Source organism: Oncorhynchus masou, chromosome 24 (genome assembly GCF_036934945.1).
Source record: "Oncorhynchus masou masou isolate Uvic2021 chromosome 24, UVic_Omas_1.1, whole genome shotgun sequence".
Lineage (NCBI taxonomy): Eukaryota > Metazoa > Chordata > Actinopteri > Salmoniformes > Salmonidae > Oncorhynchus > Oncorhynchus masou.
This window is the reverse complement of record NC_088235.1, coordinates 76515247-76537807: the sequence shown is the minus strand read 5'-3', so window position 1 is coordinate 76537807 and position 22561 is coordinate 76515247. Positions and strand designations below refer to the sequence as shown.

Genomic DNA, 22561 nt, shown 5'->3' with positions numbered 1-22561 from the left:
CGGCCCGAGAATTGAACCCTGTGGCACACCCATAGAGACTGCCAGAGGTCCGGACAATAGTCCCTCCGATTTGACACACTAAACTCTATCAGAGAAGTAGTTGATAAACCAGGCGAGGCAATCATTTGAGAAACCAAGGCTGTCGAATCTGCCAATAAGAATGTTGTGATTGACAGAGTCGAAATCCTTGGCCAGGTCGATGAATACGGCTGCACAGTAATGTCTCTTATCGATGGCGGTTATGATGTCGTTTAGAACCTTGAGCATGGCTGAGGTGCACCCATGACCAGCTCTGAAACCAGATTGCATAGCGGAGAAAGTATGGTGGGATTCGAAATGGTCAGTAATCTGTTTGTTAACTTGGCTTTCGAAGACCTTAGAAAGACAGGGTAGGATAGATATAGGTCTGTAGTAGTTTAGGTCTGGAGTGTCACCCCCTTTGAAGAGGGGGATGACCGCGGCAGCTTTCCAATCTTTGGGAATCTCAGACGATACGAAAGAGAGGTTGAACAGGCTAGTAATAGGGGTTGCAACAATTTCGGCAGATCATTTTAGAAAGAGGGGGTCCAGATTGTCTAGCCCAGCTGATTTGTAGGGATCCAGATTTTGCAGCTCTTTCAGAACATCAGCTATCTGGATTTGGGTAAAGGAGAAATGGTGGGGGCTTTGGTGGGTTGCTGTGGAGGGTGCCGGGCAGTTGACCTGGGTACAGTAGCCAAGTGGAAAGCATGGCCAGCCATTTGGTTACTAGTCCAACTCTCTAACCACTAGGCTATGCTGCCGCCCCAGAATATATAAGTGAGCACAATTATTGGGCAACTATTAGTGTGCAGAATTATTAGACAACTGCATTACAAAAATAATTTCTCCCAACTCACTTGTTTATTCTCAATGTTTAGAGTAAGTAACAAATAAGTAACACAAAATGACAATTAAATAACATTTTGGGCCAATACAGCCACCCTTCTTTTCAATAACTGCCATGAGCCTTCCATCCATGGAGTCTGTAAGTTTATTGATCTGTTCACAATCAACTTTCGCTGAAGCAGAAACAACAGCCTCCCAAATGTTGTTCAAAGAGGTGTATTGTCTTCCCTCAGTTCTTCTCAGTTCTGGAATATGGTGGCACTGGAGGATAATGGGATCCTGGTAGCTTGACGTCTAAACACCTACTCAGTTCTGGAATATGGTGGCACTGGAGGATAATGGGATCCTGGTAGCTTGACGTCTAAACACCTACTCAGTTCTGGAATATGGTGGCACTGGAGGATAATGGGATCCTGGTAGCTTGACGTCTAAACACCTACTCAGTTCTGGAATATGGTGGCACTGGAGGATAATGGGATCCTGGTAGCTTGACGTCTAAACACCTACTCAGTTCTGGAATATGGTGGCACTGGAGGATAATGGGTTCCTGGTAGCTTGACGTCTAAACACCTACTCAGTTCTGGAATATGGTGGCACTGGAGGATAATGGGTTCCTGGTAGCTTGACGTCTAAACACCTACTCAGTTCTGGAATATGGTGGCACTGGAGGATAATGGGTTCCTGGTAGCTTGACGTTTAATTCTTCTCAAGTCTTATGCAGTTAATTTGCGCCTTTTCTTCTCCGTGCGTTTTTGGCGCCCCAGTTGACTATTCGCAACAAAACGTTTGATTGTCCCATGGTCACGCGTCAATAGTTTGGCTATTTCAAGAGTGTTGTATCCGTCTGAAAGGCATTTGACAATTTTTGACTTTACACTGTCAGTTAAATCTCTTTTTGGGCCCATTTTACCTGAGGTCATGAAGCTGCCTAATAATTATGCACACCTTGATATAAGGTGTTATTCACTTTTGCCACACCCTCCCTCATTACTCATTACACAAATCCATATCACCTGAAAATGATTAAATCCAATAAGCATTCAAGTTTATATGGTTTGGAGTTGGAAAATGTGCATAGAAATAATGAGAAGATCAGAGTACTCACTTGCCTAATAATTGTGCACGCATTGTACACACAAATCTAAAAAGTAAAATAATGGAATTAAGAAGTGTAGAAATATTAGGAGTATAAATATATATGTAATGGGGTGAATAGACAACATGGACAGTATATGGATATAATATGTAGTATATTAACTATGTACAGCAATAGTTCAATTGGATAGGCCTTAACTAGAAGTATTTACAATACCAGTCAAAAGTTTGGACACACCTACTCATTCAAGAGTTTTTCATTATGTTACAATTTTTATTACATCGTAGAATAATAGTGCAGACATCAAACGATTAAATAACACATATGGAATCATGTAGTAACCAAATAAAGTGTTAAACAAATCAAAATACATTTTATATTTTAGATTCTTCAAAGTAGCCACCCTTTGAGTTGATGACAGCGTTGCACACTCTTGGAATTCTCTCAACCAGCTTCACCTGGAATGCTTTACCAACAGTCTTGAAGGAGTTCCCACATATGCTGAATACTTGTTGGCTGCTTTTCCTTCACTCTCCAACTCATCCCAAATCATCTCAATTGGGTTTTGGTCAGATGATTGTGGAGGCCAGGTCATCTGATGCAGCCCTCCCATCACTCTCCTTCTTGGTCAAATAGCCTTTTCACAGCCTGGAGGTGTGTTTGGTCATTGTCCTGTTTGAAATAAATATATATTACCACAAAGCACAAACCAGATGGGATGGGGTATTTCTGCAGAATGCTGTGGTAGCCATACTGGTTAAGTGTGCCTTGAATTCTAAATATATCTCAGACAGTGTCAGCAGCAAAGCACCATCACACCTCCTCCTCCATGCTTCACTGTGGGAACCACAGATTCGGAGATCACCCGTTCGCCTACTCTGCGTCTCACAAAGACACAGAGGTTAGAACCAACATTTCAAATTTGGACTCATCAGACCAAAGGACAGATTTTCACCGGTCTAATGTCCATTGTTCGTGTTTCTTGGCCCAAGCAAGTCTCTTCTTCTTATTGCTGTCCTTTAGTAGTGGTTTCTTTGCAGCAAGGCCTGATTCACGCAGTCTCCTCTGAACAGTTGATGTTGAGATGTGTCTGTTACTTGAACTCCGTGAAGCATTTATTTGGGCTGCAATTTCTGAGGCTGGTAACTCGAATGAACGTATCCTCTGCAGCAGAGGATCTTTCTATGGCAGTCCTCATGAGAGCCAGTTTCATAATAGCGCTTGATGGTTTTTGCAACTGCACTTGAAGAAACTTTCAAAGTTCTTGAAAATGTCCATATTCTCTGACCTCCCTGTCTTAAAGTAATGTTGGACTGTGATTTCTCTTGAGCTGTTCTTGCCATAATATGGACTTGGTATTTTCCCAAATAGGGCTATCTTCTGTACACTAACCTTACCTTGTCACAACACAACTGATTGACTCAAATGCATTAAGAAGGAAAGAAATTCCACAAATGAACTTTTAACAAGACACACCTGTTAATTGAAATGCATTCCAGGTGTCTACCTCATGATTCTGGTTGAGAGAATGCCAAGAGTGTGCAAAGCTGTCATCAAGGCAAAGGGTAGCTACTTTGAAGAATCTCAAATATTAAATATATTTTAATTTGTTTAACACTTTTTTGGTTACTACATATGTGTTATTTCCTAGTTTTGATGTCTTCACTATTATTCTACAATTTTTAAAATAGTAAAAATAAAGAAAAACCCTTGAATGAGTAGGTGTGTCCAAACCTTTGATTGGTACTGTACTTGTGAATTTGGTAAAACACTATATAAACATTATTAAAGTGACCAGTGTTCCATTATTAAAGTGGCCAGTGTTCTAAATCTAACAACATAGGGCAGCAGCCTCTATGGTGCACAGTAGAGTAACTGGGTGGTTACCAACTATTGACAGTGACTAACGTTCAGGGCAGGGTACTATTTAACAGTCTAATGGCCTTGAGGTAGAAGCCTTTTTGTTTTTCATTCTCTTGGTCCCAGCTTTGATGCACTTGTTCTGACCTCACCTTCTGGATGGTAGCGGGATGAACAGGCCGTAGCTCGGGTGGCTGATGTCCTTAATAATCTTCTTGGCCTTCCTGTGACACCGGGTTCTGTAGATGTTGCGGATGGTGCAGCCCAACAGGATGCTCTCAATTGGGCATCTGTAGAAGTTTGTGAGGGTCTTGGCCAAGCGGAATTTTTTCAGCTCCTCAGGTTGAAGAGGCACTGTTTTGCCTTCTTCACCACACTGTCTATGTGAGTGGACCATATCAGATTGTCAGTGATGTGCACACTGAGGAACTTGAAGCTTTTTACCTTCTCCCCTGTCGATCTGAAGTCCACAATCAGCTCCGTCATTTTGTTGACATTGAGGGAGAGGTTATTTTCCTGGCACCACTCTGCCAGGGCACTCACTTCCTCCCTGTAGACTGTCTCGTTGTTGTTGGTAATCAGGGCTTACCACTCTTGTGTTGTCTGCAAACTTGATGATTGAGTTGGAGACGTACTTGGTCACGCCTTCATGGGTAAACGGAGTACAGGATGGGGCTGAGCACGCACCCCTGAGGGGCCCCAGTGTTGAGGATCAGCGTTGTGGAGGTGTGGTTGCCTACTTTCACCACCTGGGGTCGGAAAACAGGAAGTCCAGGACCCAGCTGCACAGCGCGGGGTTCAGACCGGCAGCCCCGAGCTTAATGATGAGCTTGGAGGGTACCATGGTGTTGAAGGCTGAGCTGTAGTTGATGAATAGCATTCTTACATAGGTATTCTTCTTGTCCAGATGGTATAGGGAAGTGTGCAGTGCAGGGAAAGGAAGAGCTTTGTATGTCATTCTGTGTTTGTAGTAAAGGTGATCTAGAGTTTTGTCTCCTCTACAGTAGTTGCACAGGTAACTTGATGGTAGAAATGAGGTAAAACTGATGTCAGTTTCCCTGCATTAAAATCATCGGCCACTAGGAGCGCCACCTCTGTTTGAACGGGGGGGACAACGAACCTGGACATCCAAGCCGAGATTGAACGCGTACACAGCTCGTTGAGTGCTGTTTTAGAGCCAGCGTTGGTTTGTGGTGGTAAATAGACAGTCACGAAAAATATAGATGAAAACTCTCTTGTTAAATAATATGGTCTACAGCTTACTTTGAGGTCTTCTAACTCAGGCGAGCGGAACCTTGAGACTTCCTTAATATAGATTGCACACCATCTGTTGTTAACAAAGAGACTCCCCCTCCCCCTAACCTTACCCGACGATGTCGTATGGTCTTGACGATGTGTTGAAAAAACATCTAGATGTATATTATCCATGTTCTTGTTCAGCCATGACTCTGAGAAACATAGTTATTCAGGTCCCGTTGAAAGGAGAGTCTTTAAAAAATATAAAAAATGTTACCCCTTTTTTCTCCCCAATTTTGTTGTATCCAATTGGTAGTTACAGTCTAGTCTCATCGCTGCAACTCCTGTACGGACACGGGAGAGGCGAAGGTTGAGAGCCATGCGTCCTCTGAAACACAACCCAACCAACCCGCACTGCTTCTTGATACAATGCACATCCAACCCGGAAGCCAGCCGCACCAATGTATCGGAGGAAACACCGTACACCTGGCGACCTGGTCAGCGTGCACTGCGCCCGGCCCACCACAAGAGTCTCTAGTGCTTGATGAGTCAAGGATATCGCTGCTGGCCAAACCCTCCCTAACCCGGACAACGCTGGGCCAATTGTGCACCGCCCCATGGGCCTCCTGGTCGCGGCCGGCTGCGACAGAGCCTGGGCTCAAACCCAGAATCTCTGGTGGCACAGCTAGCACTGTGATGCAGTGCCTTAGACTACTGCGCCACCCGGGAGGCCTGAAAGGATAGTCTTGAACGGAGCTTGTCCTGTTTGTTCTCCAGTGATTGTATGTTCACCAATAGAACGGAGTGTTGTACGTCGTCTTTTCCTCTTTCGAGTCTCAGGGATCAGGGCCTGGTCCAGGGTGAGAAGTATGTCCATCTGTGTGTCCATCCGATTAATCGTTCGACCTCTAGTAGACAGTACTACACCCTGCCTTTGGGCAGTAGTGTAGGCAGTACTACACCCTTTCCATGGTGCTGATACATCCAAGCCGAGATATAGATTTAGCGCCAATCTGTCTCTTCAAAAGCCCTAAATGGTCTCAGCATTGGACATTTTATGTTTATTGTGGTATAGTGTGATGTACGCAGAATTCAATCTAATTCCAATGCAGGAACTCAAATGATGCCCATGGGTATAGCCATGTATCGGTATGTTTCATCATATTTCATCATAACTACCTTCAGCATTTAGTTTGCATTATTTTGGTAAGACAGCTGTGTGAACGGCCGCATTCCCATAGGCTGTTTGTAATAGGTTAATTACCCTATCTATCTTGTAGCCTATGTCCTCAAATTAATTGTGCCCTCCTTGCTGATTTCAAATGTCCCCTTAGTCCTGCTAATAAGTGAAAAAAATCTATAATTAACAAAACATAATGTTCTTGCTCATGATAATTGCATGAAAGTTGTTAGTTAATGACTCACATTGTGCTCACATCAATCGCCATGAAGCCTATGAAATAGTTCAAAAGCAGCCTCTGGTCCCCGGGGTGGGGGTCTATGGTGGCTAATTGTCTATAGGGCTTTTACTGTCCAGTGCCCTGCTGGGTGCCCTGCTGGGTGCTTTGATGAGACTAACAGGGGACTTTATCCATCAAAGCCCAGTAGAGATGGAAGGGATTGGTCCCATAGCCTCTGATGTGGCAGCTGAATTGGAAAACTGTAGCACCCTGGCCTGCGCTCAGGATCTCAGACTGGGGCGAAGGTTCACCTTCCAACAGGACAACAACCCTAAGCACACAGCCAAGACAACGCAGGAGTGGCTTCGGGACAAGTCTCTGAATGTCCTTGAGTGACCCAGCCAGAGCCCGGACTTGAACCCAATCGAACATCTCTGGAGAGACCTGAAAATAGCTGTACAGCTACGCTCCTTCTCCAACCTTACAGAGCTTGAGAGTGTCTGCAGAGAAGAATGGGAGAAACTCGCCAAATACAGGGGTGCCAAGCTTGTAGACTCATACCCAAGAAGACTCAAGGCTGTAATCACCTCCAAAGGTGCTTTAACAAAGTACTGAGTAACGGGTCTGAATACTTATGTCAATGTAATATATCAGTTTAGTTTTTTAATACATTTGCAAAAATGTCTAAAAACATGTTTTTGCTTTGTTATTATGGGGTAGGGTGTGTAGATTGATGAGGGAAAAAAGCTATTTAATACATTTTAGAATAATGCTGTAAAGTAACAAAATGTGGAAAAAGTCAAGGGGTCTGAATACTTTCAGAATGCACTGTATGTGCCTGTTCAGACCACTTTCTGAAAGTTATAGCAGCAGAATAGCCATGATGTGTGAATGAGGGTGAGTAGGCCCAAGTCTAAGTAGCGAGGGGAGGTCCGGTGGATGGGCCATCCGTATACGGTGGGTGGTCCGTGGGCAGATGGTGAGTTAGTCCTCCCTCTTCTCCCCCTCTGGTCTCCCCCGCCGATGGGTGATAAGGATCAGGAGGCTGTCAAATCTCATTAGACAGCCAGGCCTGAGAGGGAGAGAGACGCCTGGCCCCCAAAACACCAAAACATAGCCCAGCGTGTGTAAGGAGTGGAGCCCAGCCTTTGTTTGTGTATTTGTGTGTGTGTGTTTGGCCCCAGCCTGGTCCTCCGTGGCCTAGTTTCATTAGCAGCACCAAGGTCCCAGCTCCCTTTGTGTGCCTCTTTGGGTTCGTGGACTGGGGGGTACACAGGATTAAGGGTACCAGTGTAGGCCTACAGTTAGCTCATTATTGTGGGATGTATTGTGTATGTATGTTTGATAGGAAAACATCCTGTATGATTGAATAGCTACAGTAGGTTAGGCCTACTTCAGGCCCTGCATTTGAAGTGACCATATCTAACACTAGGATTGATCTGTGACAATCAGTCATTATTCCATACCTTGTATTACAGGTTTGTTGTTTTGATGTAATGAACTGCTGTGTTTTCTTCTAAAAGCATATTACAGGCGGATCACCCCACCGTCGTTTATTCCCCCGACACCTCCACAATTGCAATTAGCTGTTGTTCCCACCTCTCTCAAAAAAACATGGGTAAACGCTAGTCAGCCGTGGCTGTTTCAGCTCGGTCTTACTTGTTTGACAAAAAGCAAGCTCGTATTAGCCAGCCAGTCAGGAAAGCTGGGCCGTCAGCGCTTACAGACGTATCTAATTAGCGGTCAACTTTATTGTTTACTCCCAGACGCTTCCCCTCTTTGAACTTCCTGGTAAATATGTGATCCTACCGGCGGTGTAGTGGGCGGGGTCCTGTTATGCCATTTCACCATGGGAAGCCAATATAGTGTACCTCAGGAACTAGAAATACCAGTCTCACCACACTAGGCGAGCCTATCCCATTATTGAAGTTTTGCATGATATTTAGTTACCCGGCAGCCAAATGATTCAGTCATCTCAACTAAGCTTCCACACGTAAAGTATAAGGTGGGGTTTGCATGGTGAAATGTGGTCCTCTGTTTAGCAATACGCAATGCTGTTGATTGGATACTTTATCTTGATTACTTTTACCTACATTCTCAGAAATAAAGGTTTAGATTTGTTCTTAAAGGGGTACAAGCTACTTACTGTAGTGTTACCCTTTCGTCCTTTGTACCTTTTAGTTATAGGTACGTAATTGTACCCTTGCAGTTCGTACCTTAAAAGAGCCAATAGTGTACCTACCTTAGGGGACAAGATAGTACAGGTACAAAGTTGACCTTTGGAAAAGGTCATAAATGGCCTTTTTAGGGGACCACCGCCGCGAGAAAGCCGTGTGTTCCCTTTAAGTGGCAGAAATGTATTTTGGATGTTGTTTTAACACTGTAGGGTGTAAAACCTTGTTTGCATGTTTCCCAGGATGCCTTTCAAGTGAATTGAGTTACCAATACCATCCATGACTGTGTTTGCTAGTTGGTTGTTGCATTCAAAGGCTTTCAGTCCTGTAACCTAAATCAAGTGAGTGCCTAAGTGAATATTTTATTATCGAAATTATACTCTTTCATTTATTTCATTCATCAAGATGCATTTGCCAAAAATAAACCCATACCTTCTGTAAAATATTTGTGGTTGATCTTTAATGTTTTGGGGCTATTTTGCTTACACTAGTCCTGAGACCCTTTGTTAAGGTCAACAGCATCATGAACTTTACCAGGTAACAGGACATTTTAGCCTAAAAACCTGGTTGCCTCTGCCAGGAGGCTGGAACTTGGCCGCAAGTGGATCTTCCAGCAAGACAATAACCCCAAGCACACATCAAAATCCACAAAGAAATTGTCATAATTTTGCAATGACCATCTCAGTCTCTGGACTTGAAACCCATTGAAAACCTGTGGTTTGAATTGACGAGGGCAGTCGATAAGAGCAGACGAAGGACATCAAGGATCTGCAAGGATTCTGTATGGAGGAATGGTCTAAGATCTCTCCCAATGTTTTCTCAAACTCATAAAACATTCAAGAAAAAAGCGCAGTGCCGTTATCCTCACAAGGTGATGTAATGAAATGTATTGAAATTAGGTTTGTCAATCATTTTGAACCCTACCTATTTGAGATTTTTTTAAACACAAAATCTTTGTCTGAGTAATTGTACTAGCATAAAATAATATAATTTCCACATACAATTTCCCTATACAATATAGCTCAGTATTTGAATTATTTATTTTATACAGTAATTTTTGCTCATCTTTATCAAGGGTGTCTATCATTTCAGACCCCACTGTATATCATAAGATACTACTTTGACAGCCTAGTTTTTACCCCAACACAGTGGTCTGAAACTCCTGATTTGCAGGTCACATCGGGCAAGTAATATTATGCTGGCTTGCAAAGTGATATGTACAGTAAATCCTACTTTTAATCATTTGCAACCTGTACATAGAATGATTGCCACAGTAGGGAAAATTGATAATTGAGACCACCTAAACTATCTAAATGGGAACAACCATCTCAGTAATGGGTGCAATAAATCCAACTACTAACAGATTGTATTCGTTTAGAAATATGTATGTTATTTATCTTTGTGTAGCATAAGATCAATTAATCAATGTATATGCAAAACAAACAATTTTTTAAAAATCTACCTGCAATAGGGCATGCTGGGAAATATGATAATGAAGGGGTATGAGATTGTGATGGTTGTACATTTATATTTAAAAAATTGTGTACATCATATACCATTATACTACATTATCCACACGCTTAAAGGTACCAAACAGTATTGTGCAATGATGTCTATAAACCTTTGCTCATGCTATCTATTGGCCAATAAGAGCCTTTGAAGCCACCGGTTGGCCATATAGGCACTCCTCAGAAGAAGCAGTTCTCCATAGGAATGAACGGAATTCTACAGTATTTCAATAAAAAAAAATTAATGTGTTTTTCTAGCTTACAAAATATGTTTTACAATGATGGGGGAGTACCAAGATGGATTTGCGGTGGCTTCAAAGCAGCACCCCCTGTCAGTCATCTAGTGTATATATTAACCATGTGTACATCGGAAGGTACATTATGTGTATTTTCCAATTTGTGTACTGTACTGTACCCTAACCATACCTTTTTTTCTAAGAGTGTAGAGATTCCAGTAATGATGCTTGATGTTACTGTATGTAGTTGTTGTGGTCTCACCCCTCCCTCCCTCCCTCCTCTCTTCTCTCTGTCAGTCACAGCGCTGCTAAGGAAGCTTAAACAGCAGTCCAGAGAGAGTGTGGAGGACAAGAGGCCAAAGCTACTGAACGCCCTCAAAGAAGTACAGTACATTCTCTCTCTCTCCCTCCTTCTTCTAGTTTCATATCCCTGATCCCTCATATCTGAAACCGATATGAAGGCTGATATATTGTGTATTCCCACCTCGTCTCTCCCCTCTCCACCTCTCCCCTCCCTATCTTACTCCTCTCCCAAAATGATGCATGATCCAATGCGCTGCGGGGCAGGCTGTGTACTCACTCCACATCTGCCAGCAGAGTCCTCCCAGTCAGAAATGAGACCCTCTCTCAGTCACACACTATCTATGGTCATCACAACAAAGCGGCACCATGCAAGCATCCCCCCAGGCCTACGCTCAAGGAATATGCAAACAGACAACATGGGCCCCGGGTCAACCTGCAGGAGCGGTGACATTCTCACAAATGTCCCTGGATGGCAGATGCTTTCCACTCCACACACAGTTGATAGTCTGGGCTTTGGGGAGCATTGCAGTGCTGCAGCCGGCATGATGTTATTGAGGGTTCTCTGTGGGCATAAACATCTGGTGCTCTGGGCATAGGCCACAGCCAGGTTAACTGTGACTCACCGAGGGGAGCGAGCGGTGGAGGAAAGGGATATAAGATCCGCTTGAGGCCTGTCGTGTGTTAGACAACAAGATTTTTTTTACTGTAACTCTTGTGATGAAGCAGGCGTAGATGTCAGATAGTTTCTTCTCCTGATTCCAGGGTATTATTATTATTTAACTAGGCAAGTCAGTTAAGAACAAATTCTTATTTTCAATGACAGCCTAGGAACAGTGGGTTAACTGCCTGTTCAGAGGCAGAACGACATATTTGTACCTTGTCAGCTCAGGGATTTGAACTTGCAGAACGACATATTTGTACCTTGTCAGCTCAGGGATTTGAACTTGCAACCTTCCGGTTACTAGTCCAACGCTCTAACCACTAGGCTACCCTGCCACCCCATATCTCCTCAGAGATGCGCAATCATTCATTCATATGACGTCACTGGAGGGTTTTATTTGTAATTTCAGAGCATTTGAACTACATATTGGGTCCTAAACTCATTCGAGAAAATCTATGTTTGATACAGAGATGTTTATGTACTGTTCCTCCCGTTTACTCTCTCTGGTATATTTTGATTGCTAATCATATTGTAAATCTTCTTTTTTTTTCTCCAGCTGGGAGACTTTTATCTTGAGCTTCACTGGGACTTTCAAAGTTGGGGTGAGTTTGCTTAGCATCTATACAGGTATACGATGAGTATATGATCAGGTCAACTCACTACAATGGTTCAGTTTCTTTGCAATTTTCATCTACACAAAGTGCATTTAACCAGATTAAAGTTGACTTAGAAGTACTAGAATGGTTGGTGTTGTTACGCTGTGTGTGTGTGTGTGTGTGTGTGTGTGTGTGTGTGTGTGTGTGTGTGTGTGTGTGTGTGTGTGTGTGTGTGTGTGTGTGTGTGTGTGTGTGTGTGTGTGTGTGTGTGATATAGATAATGTGGTAGCATCTCTGAGAGCCCAATTATGTGGGTGTCAGTAAGGGCTCTCTGCCCGGCTGGTTGGGGACAGAGTGATACTGAGAGATTGTTTACAACACTGAGGTAATCCTCTGTAGGGAGTGGCCTCGCCTACCCACACAGGCAGACCCTCCCCCTGGTGGTGGCTATACGTCATTACAACGTCACACCACCAGCATTACTAAGGCCTATGAATGCCTACTTCAATTAAGCTTATCTTTTAGATCCATTGAACTTCCTACCGTTTCACTGAATTAATTAGAGAAGAAATGCTGTTACAAATGTCCCACATTTCTTTGGCTAAATGCTAGTGGATTCCAGAGAGCATGCTAACAACATTTCCCGTGAAACATTTCCCAGTAAAGAAAGGGTTGCTGATTGTGTAAGTGTTAGGGGTTGTAGTGCCCCTGAGTGGCAAGGACTCAAATCCAAAGATTGTATTGGGAGATGTCTTTCTATTAGGACTGGTCGGGAGGGTGAAACGTTACAGAACGTTCACATAGAAATGTATAGTGCAGAGCAGATATAATAGGGAATTGTGCCAGCTCTATTCATTCCATTTCTATCTGCAATGTTCTGAACGTTTCACCTCCCAGAATGCAACCCAAGTGTTATGCACTGCACACACATTGAGAGAAGCCAGGATTCCACCACCCCTATTCAATATGCTGGGGGTAGAACAGTCTCAAAACAGACACATTGTCCAGTCTGTACTAGATTTCCTATCAGAGAGGTGCACTGAGTGCACACATGGCATTCACAGGCTCTGTTCCAATATCCACACCAGCATACCGACATATACTGTACATTAGAATTTAGCAATATATTATAGCATGTTAGTGTGGTGATTGGAACATGGATGGTGCCCTCCAAGGGTTTTAATTGGCCTCATACTATACTTGTAAAATGAGCATTACATATTCAACTGCAGAACCACATATTCTGTTGCTGACATGGGTTCTGAAGCGGTTGGTGATTTTCATTATTAAGTGGAGTTTCAATGCCTAGGCCTATCGATTATCCCCATGTCTTTCCCCCCATGCTGCAGTGCCTTTGCTCTCCCGAATCCTGCCCTCTGACGTGTGTAAGATCTACAAACAGGGCATCAACATCAGGTAAGTCAAGTAATCCTTTTTAATAATCCCTTGTTTTCATGAAGTTGTAACAAGCGATAATTAGCGTGAAGCCGGTAAGGTGAGATCATTGTAAGAAATACGCATGTCAGAGAGATAACCACACACGTAAGTGTCAACACAGTATCACCGACGGACCCCTTGGCTATGCCTTGGACAGATCATTCTGCCTGTACTTTTCTCAACTGTTACAGCCTATGTACAGCTTGCCCACACACACACACACACAGTACACAATGTTGCTTGTTCTCCTCAGCTGAGTTGATACATTGATCATCACCAATCTTTAGTCCTGGTTGTGTGCCAGTCTGTTTCTGCCCCAGCCATCTGGTTCAGAGTCTTGGCAGAGCAGAGATGCAGTCTTATTGGATGGGGAAAGTGTCAGGTACTGATGCTTGCCCTATTGACATGACATGCCAACAACATTTACTAGACAGGCGCCTATACGGAGTGATATCCACAGCCTTCAGTATTATACTGAAAAGAACAATGTGATATGGTAAAAACTCACGATAATAAAAGTAAATATGCCTTGACAAAGCCCTTTTTTGAAGCACTTTCAGGCTTTTAGGGCCCTTTTTCAGTTGATTAGAAAACCCTGGCTTTGAACACTACACCCTCTCCCAGCTTATGGGAAGCTGTAGTGCCAGCCCCAGCACGGCGGCTAACGACAAGCTTGGTTAACTAGAGTGTGAAATCCGTTCTCGCACTGCTGTGACTGAGTAACACGGCATCTGTTTGCAGATCTATTACCTCTGCGCCCCTCTCCAAATAATTACATGGAGATAGAGAGAATCAGCACGTACGTTTGCCTTAACTTTACCCCCCTACCGGCTCCATTATAATTGAACCAGTGCCAAGTAGTCCCATCCAGTAACAAAACAAGATTCACTATTCACAGTTTGAATACACAGTGTGGTTAGAATTGCTTGTCTGAGTGCTAGAAGCATCACTACAGACCCGGGTTCGATCCCAGGCTGTATCACAACCGGCCCTGATCGGGGGTCACATAGGGCGGCGCACAATTGGCCCAGCGTTGTCCGGGTTAGGGGAGGGTTTGGCAGGAAAGGGCTTCACTTGGCTTATCACGCTATAGCGACTCCTTATGGCGGGCCGGGTACCTGCAGGCTGATCCTGGTCGTCAGTTGAACGTTGTTTCCGCCGACACATTGGTGCGGCTTGCTTCTGGGTTAAGCGGGCGGGTGTTAAGAAGTGTGGTTTGGAGGGTCATGTTTTGGAGGACGCATGACTCGACTTTTGCCTCCCGAGTCCGTTGGGGAGTTGCAGTGATGAGGCAAGAGGGTCAAATACAAACAGAAAAAAAAACAAGAACGAAAAACAATTTGCTTGTCTGGCTTTGATGTGCTAGCAGCCTGGTTAATGTATGTTGATCTGCTGAGTTTCAGTGTTCAGTGAGAAGCCAGGTTTAGGCTGTTTTGTTCTTCAAAGGGCCTGTATTTTACCCCACTCAGCAATGACACACACACACACACAGACAAATGAAAGAGTTTTAAAGTGTTGCTAGGTTACCTGCCTCACAAATTGCCCCCCTCCTCCCCACCCCCTCTACCATGCTCTGAATCTATCCAACACTGGAGATTCAGGGCAAATCATTCTCAGGCATATCAAACTGTGTGTGTGTGTGTGGTGGTGAGAAAGTGGTTTATTTACCAGGGTTGAAAGCTGTCTAATAGACTTTCATAATGTCTGCTTGATATTCCTGAGGTGGGGAAAGAAACCGACCGAGGCATAACTTCATTTACATTCCAATGGTTGAAATTCTCAGCTCTGTCATACCTCTCACTCTCCACTTTGTGTCTATGTGCAGCCCATAAAGTAGTTCCGTTATATTCTTTCTTGTCACACCTCATTCCTCCACGACTCCAATGAACTAGCTGTTGTCGGAAAACATAGAAATGGGTTGTCGCCCACGGCAACTATTAACACAAAAGCTGTCTCCAAGCTTTTAGAGACCAAGTTTGAGTTCTTTAGTTTTATTGAAACAAGCTTTACTTTTACGCTGTATGTTGCTTGGTAACAAGAATGTGTACTTATACTCCGTGTATGTGTGTGTGTGTGTGTGTGTGTCCCTCACTGTGTCTCCCTCTTTCTCCATTTCTCCTTGCTTCTTTCAGTCTTCTTTTGGTTTTTGATGTGTGTGGAGGGATTATGTAGATGTGATGAAGCAATTAGTGTAGACATGAACTAGAGGCAATATGTGCTGTTTTGATGTGCTGTTGCTGATGCTATTGACATTATGTTGGCCCATGAAGTGGTTTGAATTTCAATTCTATCCCTCCTTCCCTTTCTTTCTGATTGGTCATAGACTGGACACTACTCTAATAGACTTCACAGATATGAAGTGCCAGCGTGGTGACCTTAGTTTCATCTTTAATGGCGACGCCATCCCCTCTGAGTCCTTTGCGGTGCTGGACAATGAACAGAAGGTGTACCAGCGGATACACCATGAGGTGAGACATATGCACGCGCACACACAAACACACGTGTGCATACACCCACGCTCGCAGACGCACAAATACTCACGCGCGCGCGCACTCAAACGTACCTTTGTGCATTTCTGCTTGCAGAAGTCGAGCTAGTGGCGCTCGATGTCTCGTATTTTGCCTTTCAAAATGATCCCCGGTGTCTGTGAAGTGTGTGTGTGTGTCAGAGGGCTGTGTTCTCTGTGTTGCAGGAGTCAGAGATGGAGACCGAGGAAGAGGTGGACATCCTTATGAGCAGCGATGTTTACTCTGCCACTCTCTCCACCAAGTCCATCACCTTCTCCAGAGCCCAGACCGGCTGGCTGTTCCGAGAGGACAAAACGGTTGGTTTTTAGACATCTCTTTTGTCGAATGTTACCTCTCCGTCTCTCAATGTGACCTTTGCTGATCTACAGTACGGCCTTGTTATTCCATGCAGTACAGGACGCCCGTGTCCTTCTCACATTGATTGCGTCGTATCTCTCCACCACAAAGTTCAGGGGCAACAGAGTAACCAAAACATAGTGGTCGTGTTTGATAAGCCTCCTGGGAGAGCCACAGGTGTTCAACTGAGGGGAGAGTTCATGTGTGTGTGTGGGGGGTGGGGAGGTGGGGGGGGGGGGGGTATTGCTGTCTGTCTCGGTCCTTTGAGGTGTATTGAAGGGAAATTGGTGACTCAGAGGTTTTATTTTCTTGTCCTTTGTGGCTCCAGGAGCGTGTGGGAAATTTCCTGGCGGATTTCTACTCGGTGAACGGGCTGGTGCTGGAGTCACGGAAGCGTCGGGAGCACCTGAGCGAGGAGGACATCCTAAGAAACAAGGCCATCATGGAGAGCCTGAGCAAAGGAGGGAACCTCATTGAGCAGAACTATGAGGTGAGCTCTGCTGTTGAGGTCCTCTGGCTGCAGAGGACGGGAATATGGCCACAATGTAAACATGCACCCAACTCTTAACCATATTTTCATATCCAGAACGTTCTGCTGGGGCCTACTGGTATGATGTCACCTGTTGCGGGTGTGAGCTGGCTGCTATGTGTTAAGTGAAGATACTGTTTGCTTGTACCTGCAGCCTAAGTGCGAGTCCAGCCCGGAAACTCTCCTCTCCTGCTAGACCCTCGGGGTAGGCCCTCTGACCTCACTGCTTGCCACTCTCCTATCACCATCCTATGGGATCTCCTCTCACCTCCAGTCACTCCTACCAAAACATGTCAATGCTACATGGACCACGAGAGCGTCATATTTTTCCCCTTAGCATCGGGCTCTTTTGATGTGAAACACGTCTGCATGGTTTATTTGGAAATACTTCAATTGGACTCCACACCCCTCTTGGGTTTCTTTGTAGTTTTATATGGACATACCGTCTGTCGGAATGAAAACCGCCCTCCTGATCCTCGTCTGTGGCATTCCGACCCCTTTCCTCCACCTTTGCGCATATATACCAGGCACAACACCCCCCTCTAGTGATGGAAGCTCACAACTGAACTTTAAACACAGTAACAGTGCTTTCCCTCTCTTTCGGCCTCTAGCTCGTTCGAGAGTGTGCTTTGGGAGCCCCTGTCTATGCACTGTACATAAAGCTGCCACACAGGGAAGTCACTGCGTCACAATGCTCAATAGATGCTTTTTAACGGCTCTGTTGTTTTCGTTAGTCCTGTCCTGTCAGGAACTGGGTTTTGTGTTGTCAATGTGTCCTATGGTATTTACTTCTTGTGGTATTGTTGTCCTTGTACTGTGACGGTAAATGCTTTTAAGCATTTTTCATCTGTTGCCCAAAGTTGATTTTTTACTGTGCATTTAACCGGTATTAAAACCTGTGAGCATATAGGTTAAGGTCAGGTCAGCACAGTATTGAACGGGAAAAACTGCTTCCACAGTCCACTGTGCATCCATCCACCCATGTTTGTATAAGTGCTTCCCTGCTCAGTGTAACCTGTTTCCCAGAAGTAGGTTGAGGGGAAAAATAACATTCCAAGTTCGTCCCAGCACTGACGTCCCCCTCTGTTTACTCCCGGCGGTGGTGGCATAGCAGAGCGGGTCAGCGCGGCGCCTGGGGACACAGATAGCAGGGGGTTTAAAGCAGGGCTCTGTACTATTGATTGGGTGGATGAAGGCTAAAACCCCTGGAGCCACGGAGCGACGGGTGGCACTGGCCGACAGACGGACTGGCATACCAGGAGATCACTGGCTGGAGGCTGTGTGTACTCTGCCCCCGTCACAACAACAGTGGCGGAGGCAAATGCATCAAAACACTGTGATCCACCACCGCTCACGGTCACATAGGGATAATAACATTGTCCAGTTTGAAGTAAAGGGAACCCTACGTTTGAATGATGAGATACTGACGGTATCATCTGGTGCCAGTTCCGTCTTCCTTCTCTTGAAGTAGGCCATAGGTACATTATAGAGGATGCTTCTCAAACCACATTTCAGAAAACACAGCCATTCATAGTGACGGGTCAGTTAGAGAGAGTACAGTATTGGTGTGGGTGTGCTTGTGTTTTTGTGCATACGTGCGTATTTGTGGACGTGCGTCGGTTGGTATCCTCGATGTTGCCAAGTCTTCAGTATTGGCAGTAGCCTACTGTTGAGGAGCCAGTTGTCCTGGCCAATGTGAGGTTGTAAGCCTGTGTGGTGGGTCAGTCGCGAGCAACGCGCAAAATCCACTTGTCACTTAATAAATCTCGCTGGATTGATTGCTTTCATTTTACTCTTGCTTGTGCCGGTAGTTTCCCCCCCCCCCCCCGTTGACATTTGTAATGACCTGTCAAACACGCCGGTAATGGCTGGAATGGGCTCAATGGAAATGACTGTCTTTCCGTTGAATCTGTAAGAACGTTAAAGCTTTGTTGGGAATTTAACACACCGTCTCGACATCTACATCACAAGAAAGAGAAGGAATTTTAAAGAGTAACCATTTAATGCAGTTGAAATGTTTACAAATGAGATGCGCTGAAAAATGAAAGCAACTTTCGAAATTGAACACGGAATATAATCACATTATATTAAAAACATTCCATTTGATTGCTACGTAGACAGCCCTGGTGAGTGCAGGTAGGGTAGATAGAGCAGGTGAGTGCAGGTAGGGTAGATAGAGCAGGTGAGTGCAGGTAGGGTAGATAGAGCAGGTGAGTGCAGGTAGGGTAGACAGAGCTGGTGAGTGCAGGTGGGGAAGACAGAGCTGGTGAATGCAGGTAGGGTAGATAGAGCAGGTGAGTACAGGTAGGGTAGACAGAGCTGGTGAGTGCAGGTAGGGTAGACAGAGCAGGTGAGTACAGATAGGGTAGATAGAGCAGGTGAGTACAGGTAGGGTAGACAGAGCTGGTGAGTGCAGGTAGGGTAGATAGAGCAGGTGAGTACAGGTAGGGTAGACAGAGCTGGTGAGTGCAGGTAGGGTAGACAGAGCAGGTGAGTGCAGGTAGGGTAGATAGAGCAGGTGAGTGCAGGTAGGGTAGATAGAGCAGGTGAGTGCAGGTAGGGTAGATAGAGCAGGTGAGTGCAGGTAGGGTAGATAGAGCAGGTGAGTACAGGTAGGGTAGACAGAGCTGGTGAGTGCAGGTAGGGTAGATAGAGCAGGTGAGTACAGGTGAGTGCAGGTGGACAGAGCTGGTGAGTGCAGGTAGGGTAGACAGAGCAGGTGAGTACAGATAGGGTAGACAGAGCTGGTGAGTGCAGGTAGGGAAGATAGAGCAGGTGAGTGCAGGTAGGGTAGACAGAGCTGGTGAGTGCAGGTAGGGTCGACAGAGCTGGTGAGTGCAGGTAGGGTAGACAGAGCTGGTGAGTGCTGGTAGGGTAGATAGAGCAGGTGAGTGCAGGTAGGGTAGACAGAGCTGGTGAGTGCAGGTAGGGTAGATAGAGCAGGTGAGTGCAGGTAGGGTAGACAGAGCTGGTGAGTGCAGGTAGGGTAGATAGAGCAGGTGAGTACAGGTAGGGTAGACAGAGCTGGTGAGTGCAGGTAGGGTAGACAGAGCTGGTGAGTGCAGGTAGGGTAGATAGAGCAGGTGAGTGCAGGTAGGGTAGATAGAGCAGGTGAGTACAGGAAGGGTAGGCAGAGCAGGTGAGTACAGGTAGGGTAGACAGAGCTGGTGAGTGTAGGTAGGGTAGATAGAGCAGGTGAGTGCAGGTAGGGTAGACAGAGCTGGTGAGTGTAGGTAGGGTAGATAGAGCAGGTGAGTGCAGGTAGGGTAGATAGAGCAGGTGAGTGCAGGTAGGGTAGATAGAGCAGGTGAGTACCGGTAGGGTAGACAGAGCTGGTGAGTGCAGGTAGGGTAGATAGAGCAGGTGAGTACAGGTAGGGTGGACAGAGCTGGTGAGTGCAGGTAGGGTAGACAGAGCTGGTGAGTGCAGGTAGGGAAGATAGAGCAGGTGAGTACAGGTAGGGTGGACAGAGCTGGTGAGTGCAGGTAGGATCGACAGTGCTGGTGAGTGCAGGTAGGGTCGACAGAGCTGGTGAGTGCAGGTAGGGTAGACAGAGCTGGTGAGTGTAGGTATGGTAGATAGAACAGATGAGTACAGGTAGGGTAGACAGCTGGTGAGTGCAGGTAGGGTCTACAGAGCTGGTGAGTGCAGGTAGGGTAGACAGAGCTGGTGAGTGCAGGTAGGGTCGACAGAGCTGGTGAGTGCAGGTAGGGTCGACAGAGCTGGTGAGTGTGTAGGTAGACTGAGCTGGTGAGGGCAGGTAGGGTAGACAGAGCTGGTGCAGGAGACAGAGCAGGTAGGGTAGACAGAGAGTGCTGGTGAGTGCAGGTAGGTAGGGTAGATAGAGCAGGTGAGTGCAGAGCTGGTGAGTGCAGGTAGGGTAGACAGAGCTGGTGAGGTGCAGGTGGTAGGGTAGATAGAGCAGAGGTGAGTGCAGGTAGGGTAGACAGAGCTGGTGAGTGCAGGTAGGGTAGATAGAGCAGGTGAGTGCAGGTAGGGGTAGAGCAGAGCTAGGGGATAGAGCAGGTGTACTGGTAGGGTAGACAGAGCTGGTGAGTGCAGGTAGGGAAGATAGAGCAGGTGAGTACAGGTAGGGTGGACAGAGCTGGTGAGTGCAAGTAGGGTAGACAGAGCTGGTGAGTGCAGTAGATAGGTGAGTACAGGTAGGGTGGACAGAGCTGGTGAGTGCAGGTAGGTTAGTGCTGGTGAGTAGAGGGTCGACAGAGCTGGTGAGTGCAGGTAGGGTAGACAGAGCTGGTGAGTGTAGGTATAGTAGATAGAACAGATGAGTACAGGTAGGGTAGACAGCTGGTGATTGCAGGTAGGGTCTACAGAGCTGGTGAGTGCAGGTAGGGTAGACAGAGCTGGTGAGTGCAGGTAGGGTCGACAGAGCTGGTGAGTGCAGGTAGGGTCGACAGAGCTGGTGAGTGCAGGTAGGGTAGACAGAGCTGGTGAGTGTAGGTATGGTAGATAGAACAGATGAGTACAGGTAGGGTAGACAGCTGGTGAGTGCAGGTAGGGTCTACAGAGCTGGTGAGTGCAGGTAGGGTAGATAGAGCAGGTGAGTGCAGGTAGGGTAGATAGAGCAGGTGAGTACCGGTAGGGTAGACAGAGCTGGTGAGTGCAGGTAGGGTAGATAGAGCAGGTGAGTACAGGTAGGGTGGACAGAGCTGGTGAGTGCAGGTAGGGTAGACAGAGCTGGTGAGTGCAGGTAGGGTAGATAGAGCAGGTGAGTACAGGTAGGGAAGATAGAGCAGGTAAGTACAGGTAGGGTGGACAGAGCTGGTGAGTGCAGGTAGGATCGACAGTGCTGGTGAGTGCAGGTAGGGTCGACAGAGCTGGTGAGTGCAGGTAGGGTAGACAGAGCTGGTGAGTGTAGGTATGGTAGATAGAACAGATGAGTACAGGTAGGGTAGACAGCTGGTGAGTGCAGGTAGGGTCTACAGAGCTGGTGAGTGCAGGTAGGGTAGACAGAGCTGGTGAGTGCAGGTAGGGTCGACAGAGCTGGTGAGTGCAGGTAGGGTCGACAGAGCTGGTGAGTGCAGGTAGGGTAGACAGAGCTGGTGAGTGTAGGTATGGTAGATAGAACAGATGAGTACAGGTAGGGTGGACAGAGCTGGTGAGTGCAGGTAGGGTAGACAGAGCTGGTGAGTGCAGGTAGGGTAGACAGAGCAGGTGAGTGCAGGTAGGGTAGACAGAGCTGGTGAGTGCAGGTAGGGTAAACATAGCAGGTGAGTGCAGGTAGGATAGACAGAGAAAGTGTTTGGTTGTTGCAGCTATGTTCCTCCCCTTAATGTTAATGTGTGCATATATACAAACACACCTGGTGTATTTATGCAAATGAGGGACATGTAATTGTCTTTCTTTTAACACAGAATATAAAAGATTTGCTAAAACAGTAAGAAAATGTATATATGAGTGTATTCTAAGAGACAATAATATGAATGTTTCAATAGATCCCACCAAAGTCCCTGAATTCCATTTGTTATTTGTCCGTGCCAGTAAAAAATTTTATGTGCTATAACTCAGTCAATATCTGATGGATTATACAAATTCAAAACGTTTGGAGGATCTTTGTCCATTGTCTGACTGTTGCGTCTATTAAAACCTTTTAACAATTTTGATGGCCGTTGCTACTTTGATGTCCAGAGAGATGACAACCAAAGGTCAAGGTGCTGGTAACGAGGCATGTGTCGAGAATTAACGACGGAGTCTGTGCTTTATTGAAATGACCCCTTTTCATTCATGCAGTTTGTGTGCAGCTGTAAAATCATCAAGTTGGTTTTACCACTGG

At 45.8% G+C, this 22561-nt stretch overlaps 1 protein-coding gene across 2 annotated transcripts in view; it reads left to right on the top strand.

Moving 5' to 3' along the window:
• LOC135512680 (ankyrin repeat domain-containing protein 13C-like) overlaps positions 1 to 22561 on the top strand; it is an 84547-nt gene that overhangs the window by 53705 nt on the left and 8281 nt on the right. For both annotated transcript variants that reach the window (XM_064934939.1, XM_064934940.1), the window contains 6 exons: positions 10675 to 10760; positions 11898 to 11943; positions 13287 to 13353; positions 15698 to 15842; positions 16067 to 16198; positions 16567 to 16728. In XM_064934939.1, the coding sequence (XP_064791011.1) occupies positions 10675 to 10760; positions 11898 to 11943; positions 13287 to 13353; positions 15698 to 15842; positions 16067 to 16198; positions 16567 to 16728 (638 nt within the window). The remainder of the gene's footprint in view (positions 1 to 10674; positions 10761 to 11897; positions 11944 to 13286; positions 13354 to 15697; positions 15843 to 16066; positions 16199 to 16566; positions 16729 to 22561) is intronic.